At 42.7% G+C, this 8,180-nt stretch overlaps 3 protein-coding genes across 4 annotated transcripts; 2 read left to right on the top strand and 1 right to left on the bottom strand.

Moving 5' to 3' along the window:
- The first annotated feature begins 701 nt into the window (after positions 1 to 701).
- Positions 702 to 1,375, top strand: LOC128252940 (uncharacterized). The gene is made up of 2 exons (XM_052981172.1): positions 702 to 778; positions 837 to 1,375. The coding sequence occupies exons 1-2, from the start codon at positions 776 to 778 to the stop codon at positions 1,332 to 1,334; spliced, it is 501 nt and encodes a 166-aa protein (XP_052837132.1). The 5' UTR covers positions 702 to 775; the 3' UTR covers positions 1,335 to 1,375.
- Positions 1,376 to 1,452: 77 nt separating this feature from the next.
- Positions 1,453 to 2,342, bottom strand: LOC128252942 (antennal-specific protein OS-C). Of its 2 annotated transcripts, XM_052981175.1 has the most exons (3): positions 2,068 to 2,332; positions 1,829 to 2,015; positions 1,453 to 1,774 (listed from the first exon to the last, which is right to left on the bottom strand). In XM_052981175.1, the coding sequence occupies exons 1-3, from the start codon at positions 2,155 to 2,157 to the stop codon at positions 1,635 to 1,637; spliced, it is 417 nt and encodes a 138-aa protein (XP_052837135.1). In that variant the 5' UTR covers positions 2,158 to 2,332; the 3' UTR covers positions 1,453 to 1,634. The 2 variants fall into 2 exon arrangements, with proteins under 2 accessions (XP_052837135.1, XP_052837134.1); XM_052981174.1 differs by having other exon boundaries at positions 1,453 to 2,015; positions 2,068 to 2,342.
- Positions 2,343 to 2,704: 362 nt separating this feature from the next.
- On the top strand, positions 2,705 to 7,104 carry LOC128252921 (neutral and basic amino acid transport protein rBAT). The gene is made up of 6 exons (XM_052981143.1): positions 2,705 to 2,946; positions 3,004 to 3,028; positions 3,262 to 3,375; positions 3,948 to 4,126; positions 4,945 to 6,221; positions 6,659 to 7,104. Exons 1-6 carry the CDS (start codon positions 2,899 to 2,901, stop codon positions 6,903 to 6,905), a joined length of 1,890 nt encoding a protein of 629 aa, XP_052837103.1. The 5' UTR covers positions 2,705 to 2,898; the 3' UTR covers positions 6,906 to 7,104.
- Positions 7,105 to 8,180: the final 1,076 nt, after the last annotated feature.

The following is an 8,180-nucleotide window of genomic DNA, read 5'->3' as shown; positions in this document are numbered from 1 at the left end:
TACCAGCTTAAGTTTATTTCCATCCGCTCAAAAGGTACTTGACCTGGATGGAATGATATCAAGTGACCACGCCCCAAAAGATGTCTGAAAAACAAAGTAAACTTATGACAGGAACAGTAGGCATGTCAGGTCATTATGGTTAATGAGAAGATGTATGGGCATATGTACATCTTCTGACGAAGTTTGCCATAAAAAACCAACCAGCAGAATCTTTTGCTTCAATTTATGCTAATTTTTTACCAATACTTTGTTAGCAATGAGCAGACGGGAACACGGACACGACGCCGGGAACAATTATTTCATATAAGCTAATGAACAGCTTCCGACCGATTCTTATTACATAGGGCCTGCGTGAAGGTACTGCTAATTGGGAATAATATGCACTTTTTCATCGTGTTTTGAACAGAGATGTATTCGTTTTAGCGTGCTAGTTTCCTACACTTAGAACACTGTTGAACACAAGAAGATCTCGGACATAGCTAGATCGACTCGTCTATTGATCCTGATCAAAAATGTAAAGGGTCGGAAACGCTTTCTACATATTTTTCAACGAATACAATATAAATAGATAAAGATAAACACATTTCGTGCATATCATTCTGACAGATTTAAGTAAGAACATTTTTGAAACGAGAACCATTTAATGGCCGTAAAAAAATTGCAATAATTATATTAGTTTTATCTGTAAGCCGTAAAATCTAAATTATGCGAAGCGAGAATCATTTCGAGATCCGCAGACGAATAACAGTTCGAATTGACACTGCATGAGATAAAGATGGTAGCGAAATGCTTTAAAATTTGTTAAATAATAATAACTTATTATTTTATACTCCCAGCGACTCCTGACCGCCGTGTTGGTAACCTGCGCCGTGCTTGTGGTTCAGCCCAACGTTCTGGAAGCTCGGAAATCTCTCAAAGGGCACCACAGAAGTCGGGGGAAACCAAGGCATGTTGTCATGAGGGGCAGAACAAGTCGAACTGCAGGAGGCACAAGTCAACTTCAGTTGGGCGACCTCACGGAAATGTTTTATAACCACTGCCATGATATATTTAAAGAGAAGAATTTGGTTGGGTACGTGATTCGTGGCATGATCGGCGGGATTTTGGACCGACTCAACGAAGTGTGCGTGGACAAGCCCATCCACCCACTTATCCACAGAATCTTCACGGAAACCCTTCTATGTGGTGGTAGTCTTTCGGAAGCCATCGACAGTGTCATTGACATTATTTTTGGGCAGTTCGAACGAAAGTGTAGGGAAAAACATGGATTCGAAAGCCTTTATGTGCTAACCAGTGCGGACAATGAGATTGTGGAGACAAAACACATAACTTAATCCGCAGCTTTGCCTTTGAAAATAAATTAATTGGTGTCCAACCTTATTTTTTTCTTGGGAAGTCGGCACTAATAACTACTATTTGGGACTACTGTAAGGAAACTCGGTGTTCTCCATATTTGCTCTACAAAATATGATAACAATTGTCTTTAATCCTTTAACAAAGCTGTATTTCAGCTGAACAACCAACTAATACCCTAATCTAAGTCACTATTTGTAGGCCAAACACTCTCCAGAAAACAAAGCCAAACAATTTCCGGTTCAGTTCATTCAATTACTGTCGCCCCTCAGTTTTCTGAGCTATGCGTTCTTTTCGGTGGCAGACGCATCCAGACCGGAGTTAAAGTTTTTCAGGAAGTGCAGGGACCTTGCGAATCGATCGCCCACTTCATCCACGCTGGGCAGGATGGCTTCCAATAGAATGGGGACCACTTGCTCGCCTACGGATTGAAAAAGCTCAGCGATCTTGATTATGGTGGCCGGGTCTGGCAAACCTGGAATGCCCGCTCGAGACGAGGGGGTGTTCTCCGCGTCCACCTCCCGTCGCCGGCGTCTGTTTTCGTCCGAATCCTCAACCGTTTCCTCGGAGGAGGAGTCGTCGTCATCGCCATCGCCATTGCCATTGCCATCGCCCTCCTGCTTGACCACCACCTCAGTCTCCTCGGCCACCGTGATCACGTCCTGGAGATGAGGTGGAACAATCAGATTTGCAAGGCTTATCCTCGTTAGTCACCTGTGGCCTGGCCTGCGATTGGGTCACCACTTGCAGCATCACCAGCAGGAGCCCGGAGAGCAGCAGCTGTCGTCCCACGTGGAAGCCCATTTCGGCAACTTGGTTGGGTTTGGTCACCCACCTGCCATATATATAGCTCCCACTTAACGAGCTAATGGCACTTGCATGTCGCCTAATCGGAAAGGTAATGCGGGGTAAAAATTGATCAATTTCCGTGGGGCCCAGCCACTCCAATTTAAGTTCCAACTGCAACCTTGTGGAGTCGGCAGACTTTCGAACACGGGCGACACAGCGAATTTGGCCAGGAATGTGCCGACGAGTGCAGTTTTGCTCTGGGCGGTGGTTGGCCAGAAAACCCGCTCGGCCAACATGGCACTTGGGCGAGCGGGAGAGATCAGGTAGAAGGTGGGCAGCCACGCAGACAGGTAGTTTTGGGCCCGGCTCAAACGCCGCAGGCCATAAATCGTACTTACGCACACGGAACGCGTTTCGTTCACAAGTATCATTAAATCAGATTCGAGGAGCGATTCCTATCGGGCTGAGCCTCTGGGGCGAATGCACTGCCAGCGCTTGTATGCAACTTCAGTTGCGAATCAGACCTCTTGCCGGACGGGTCACAGTGAAACAGACACAGATACAGAAAGTGGCAAAAAATTAAGTGGATTATGGGCCAATTTTTGAAATAAATTATTTTCCAGAAGTTGATTTTTTAGATTGAAGCCCTAATTCAGTAAGCGTAAAGCACGAACAATTATAGTTTTATTCTTTAAACCCACTTTACAGAATTAAAAACAAAGAAATACCTCCTAAAACTCAAAGAAAACCATTACCATGAATTTATTTTCACGGTTGAAACGACTTGGTGGCGTTGCCACGAAGGTAAGTACGTAAAACAAAAATATTTGTTTTAGTTTGTAACAAACAATAATATTGCAGAACTCCGTGACGCTTCCAGTGAGTGGTAAGTTCCTCTGAACAAGCGATTCAAATTTCGCGGTATTTAGTATTTGAACTACTCAAAAATGCGCTAACGGCTGCCAAACAAGAAATTGTATGACCGTTGCAAAGCAGTATTTTTAGTGTGACCATGTTAGGGCTCACAAAGTATTTCTCACACCACACATTCAAGTCATTTGTACAGACTTTTTCAACGCGTTCACCTCGCTAATATTAATTTACGGTGATCTATTTCAGTCGTGTCTAATAGTACCACAAACGCAGCTGCCGCAGCACCGACCGATTCCGCTGAAGTATATAAAACTATAGCTGAAGATAAATTTCTGGCAGGCAGTTCGAACGCCGTGAAAGGTAACTAAAAAAAGCAATATTCTCTACAAAAGTCTGAGAAAATTGGAAGGCTGACGTAACAACGCGTACCATTTTCACTGGAAGCGTTCAAAGAAATGTATCTCAGTATCTATATTTAAATTTGACGTGCATGTGTGTGTCTGGGTTCGTGGTGGGTGTATGGGTGCATGGGTGTGTGGGTGCATGGATGCCTTATCAATGTCGAGAGATAAGAAAAGTGTACAGAGCACGAAAGTTGATATTGATTTTTTATCAGACACCAAACGCCAGCCACAGTTAATACTTCCCCTTTATATGGCCATTTATAAGGCGCAAACTCAAGGCGTGGCCCTTTTCGATTGACGTCAGCAAGCATCCAAGCGAAAATCCCAGACGGAAAAGTGGGAGTTTCCCCGCCCCCATCTTCCGTGAACAACGTGAAAGTGTGGCTTTTGGTTCAACTTAACCTTACAAAACTCGCCCTGTTCTCTACAGAAAGTGCTACAGAAAGTGCCAGCAGTCGGGCTTTGTGCTCGAGCTTAATTGAAACTGATTAAAGCCAATTAACCATTGTGGAAACGTTCACTTTTCAGTCGACATGGTCCAGGATGAGAAGGTGGCCTCCAGCGATGGCGCCGACGAGCAGATGCTGGGCTCCAACGGAGTGGAGGACAAATTGGCCGAGCGTCGCGACGAGGTGAAGTTCATCAAGGGCGATCACCAGAACGGAGATGCCAAGATCGACATCGGAACAGTCAACGGGGGCAAGCCAGTAAGTAGAGAACCTAGGGGTTATGGTACATTTCGAATGTAATCGCAAAGACTTATTTTGTTTTTTGTCCGTGAGAGCTATCAATATATGTAAGGACTAAGCAACAACAATCTTACAAGATATGTCTTTTGCCTAGGATGGTGAGTTCGAGGCTAGCACTGAGCTAGTAGCTAGACGGACATGGCTAGATCAATTTCCCTGATGAACCTGATCAAGAACATATACATTTTATATGGTCGAAAATATATCCTTCAATGCATTTGAAGCTTCTAGTTGAAATTGTATCTTCTGTAACTAGAATTACCATCACTCAGAATAGATTTTTTGGGTGCTTATTTAAAGTAACACTTTGATTTGAGAACACCTTCCAATGAAAACTTTCAATTTCTTTCCACATTGCAGGCCTTCACGGGCAAGATCGAGAACATATACATTTTATATGGTCGAAAATATATCCTTCAATGCATTTGAAGCTTCTAGTTGAAATTGTATCTTCTGTAACTAGAATTACCATCACCCAGAATAGTTGTTTTTGGGTGTTTATTTAAAGTAACACTTTGGTTTAACAACACCTTCCATTGAAAACTTTTAATTTCTTTCCACATTGCAGGCCTTCACGGGCAAGATCAAGAACATATACATTTTATATGGTCGAAAATATATCCTTCAATGCATTTCAAGCTTCAAGTTGAAATTGTATCTTCCATAACTAGAATTACCATCACTCAAAATAGATTTTTTTGGGTGCTTATTTAAAGTAACACTTTGATTTAAGAACATCTTCCATTGAAAACTTTCAATTTGTTTCCACATTGCAGGCCTTCACTGGCATGAGCAAGGAGGAGCTGATGAAGTATGCCAACGACCCGTTCTGGGTTCGTCTTCGCTGGATTTTCTTCGTGTGCTTCTGGGCCATCTGGGTGGGGATGCTGGTGGGAGCAATTCTGATCATCATCGGAGCACCCAAGTGCGCTGCCCCACAGCCACTGCCCTGGTTCAAGCGCGGACCCCACGCGAAGTTCGGCAGTGTTGAGACGTGCAAGCCACAGGACGTCCAGACTGCCAGGAAGATCGTGGCCACTGGAGCTATTTACGAGTTGCCAGCTGCCCTGACCTACGACGTGCGAAAGCCCGAGGTAGAGGAGCAGATCAAGCACCTGGTGGCCCTGTACCAAGGCAGCGATACCAGCGTGGTCCTCGATATTACGCCCAACTACGCGGCCAAGGATTCGCGCCTAGTGCAGGATGCCATTGCCGACCCGGAGAAGCGATCCGCTTTGGTTTACGTCACCGGAAGAACCACCCAACCCAACAACTGGCTGAAGGTGGGCGGCAATCGCAGTGCCTGGGAGAAGCTGGACGACAGCTATGTGCTCTCCCAGTTCGAGGAAGGCCACTACGACCTCAAGATGAACAGCACCATCATAAGGAACGAATTCGGAGGAGTCTTGAAGCATCTGGTGACTTTGGGCGTTCGAGGCTTCCGACTCAAGAACAGCAAGTTCTTTGTGCTGTCCGAAGGTCTGGAAGACGAGGTGAACTCGGCTTTCCCGAAGGACCTTAGTCTGGGAGCCAATGACTACGGTTTCTACGACCACAAGCAGACCACTTTCCAGTCCGGCCTGGGCGATGTCCTCTATGACTACCTGACCGTCGTGAAGAACGCATCCGAAGAGGCTTTCCTCTCGGTGGCCGAGGACGTGATCCAGCCGCAGGTCTATCTGCTGAGCGAGGTTCCTGGAGCCTATGGCATCGACCTGCCCATGTACGGGGACTTCGTGAAGGTGCTCAGCAAGTCGAAGCCGGAGAAGTCGCTGCAAAAGGATCTCCAGAACACACTGTTCCAGGCGGGCAACGACAGTTGGCTGCAGTGGAACTTTGCGGACGTCTATGTGGACACCCCGCAGGACCCATCCGCTCTGGCCATGTTCCTCTCCCTGTTGCCCGGCGTGCCCGTGGTGGCCGTGGATGCAGTGGCGTACCAGAACGTGACCGAGGAGACCTACAGGCAGATCACGTCTCTGCGCAAGTCTGCATCCTACATGCACGGAGAGCTGAAACTGTTCAATGCCGATCCGCTGGTGGCCTTTTCCAGGTAATCCATTTTTTTGATTGATTTATTGCACTTGCATCTAACCTTTTTCCCTTCTCCATGCTTGCCACTTGAAGGCAGAGGTAAAAAACTTGACTAATCTAAAAGAAAAGATCTTAACCTTTTGTCACATGTCCATATTGTTTTTAACTAGTTGATTTAATTATAACTTCTTTACAAATTTTTTGATTTGAAACCCAAAAATCTTCCTCAGCCTACAAAAAACAAAAAAAATTACTTGCAATTGATTTTAAAAACGTTATTTAACATTAAAAAAATATTACTATTACTTATACTATTTATAACAAAAATCGTTATTTTAACGGTTCTGAACGGGAATTCCCCTTATTGTTAATTTTAATCATTTTCGATTTTATTTTTTTTAATTTAAAATGCTTTTGGTATAAATGACCTAACCACAATATCACACTTTTCCACAGGATCAAGTCTGGAAACCCCGGCTACTTTGTCATTTTCAATCCCACCGACTCCATTCAGATTGGCAACTTTACAGCCGCCGAGAATCTGCCGGAAAAGATGACAGTGTCCTATTTTAGCCAGAACTACAACGACAACATCGAACTTTCCGGCAGGGTGTCCCACTCGGCCAAGGTGAATCTCACGGAGCTCAGGGTCGCCCCGCACTCCAGCATCATCCTGACCTATGTGCCAGTGAAGTCGGAGTAAAATAAATGCTCCTGCGCCAATACAAAAACATAAAAAATTTGTACACAATTTGTATTCAAAAAGATACTTGCTTTGCTTACCGTTGAGATTTAAAGCCTCCAAACAAAGTTTATAAAATTTGTTGAGAACTTCTCAGAGTTTTCTGCTTGTTCCAGCGCTTGCTAATTAAATAAATATAATATTTGCTTGCATTTGAAAATACATTTTTTGTAAATGGGTTTTATTTTAGAATTTAAATAACAAAATGTTGTAAGTTATTTAAAATATTAATTTTTATACCCTTGCATCACTAGGAGAGTCGATCTAGCCATGTCCGTCTGTCCGTCCGTCTGACCGTCCGTTTCAACGCAAACTACACTCTCAAACTATTTCTGTTGCAGGTAAAAAATAATTCGGAACAAGCCGGATCTGACGACTATAGCGTATAGCTCCCATAGGAACAATCGGGGGAAAAAAGGAAAAAAAAAAAAACTTTGTTTTTTTATTCTTTTTTAGTTCTTCAATATATAGTCAAGGTTTGTTTTTTCAGAATTAAATTTCACTAAAATCGAAAGACTATATCATATACATCCCATCAAATCTGTCAATATATTACAAAACAAGAATGGAAGAAAACTTCGGCAAGCCGAAGTTCATATACCCTCGCAGCTATTGCAAGAATTAAATACTTTTGAAAACATTAAAATTATGATTTACTTGCGTATATGTTGAAAAACATTGAAGCTATGATGATTTGCAGCTCAATTATTAGATAGTTATTTTATATATTTTTATTATTTCTATGGAAGCTATATGATATAGTCGTCCGATATTGATGAAATTTAAACCGTATTTCTGAAATATTTAACCATTACTATATTTTGAAAAACTAAAAAAAAAATTAAAAAACACCAAAGCTATAATATTTTTTTTATTTATTTTTATGATTGTTCCTATGGGAGCTATATGCTATAGTCGGCCGATCCGGCTCGATCCGACTTATTGGCTAGACCGACGCTCCTAGTGATGCTGATCAAGAATATATATACTTTATAGGGTCGGAGATGTCTCCTTCACTGCGGTGCAAACATCTGACTGAAATTATAATACTCTCTGCAAGGGTATAAAAATACATACAAAAATTGTGTCCTCTATTTTTAATTTTTTCTTTATTTCTTTTGAACAGTGTAATGGTTTATTTTATTCAAATAGGAAAACTATATCATAGCTGCATTAGGAACGATCGAATAATTAAGCTGAAAATCATAAAAATTTCAATGTTTTTAAAGATTTATG

The sequence above is a fragment of the Drosophila gunungcola genome, chromosome 3R (assembly GCF_025200985.1).
Source record: "Drosophila gunungcola strain Sukarami chromosome 3R, Dgunungcola_SK_2, whole genome shotgun sequence".
NCBI lineage: Eukaryota > Metazoa > Arthropoda > Insecta > Diptera > Drosophilidae > Drosophila > Drosophila gunungcola.
The sequence above is the reverse complement of the archived record's forward strand: the minus strand, read 5'-3'. Positions and strand labels throughout refer to the sequence as shown.

What these genes read in the sequence shown, in the direction of transcription:
- LOC128252942 (XM_052981174.1), bottom strand. Translation starts at nt 2,157, where the DNA reads ATGGGCTTCCACGTGGGACGACAGCTGCTGCTCTCCGGGCTCCTGCTG. An exon ending in AATCGCAGGCCAGGCCACAG is followed by an intron (nt 2,016 to 2,067) that starts GTGACTAACGAG and finishes CCTCATCTCCAG; the next exon opens with GACGTGATCACGGTGGCCGA.
- LOC128252921 (XM_052981143.1), top strand. Translation starts at nt 2,899, where the DNA reads ATGAATTTATTTTCACGGTTGAAACGACTTGGTGGCGTTGCCACGAAG. An exon ending in CAGTCAACGGGGGCAAGCCA is followed by an intron (nt 4,127 to 4,944) that starts GTAAGTAGAGAA and finishes TCCACATTGCAG; the next exon opens with GCCTTCACTGGCATGAGCAA. An exon ending in CCGCTGGTGGCCTTTTCCAG is followed by an intron (nt 6,222 to 6,658) that starts GTAATCCATTTT and finishes ACTTTTCCACAG; the next exon opens with GATCAAGTCTGGAAACCCCG.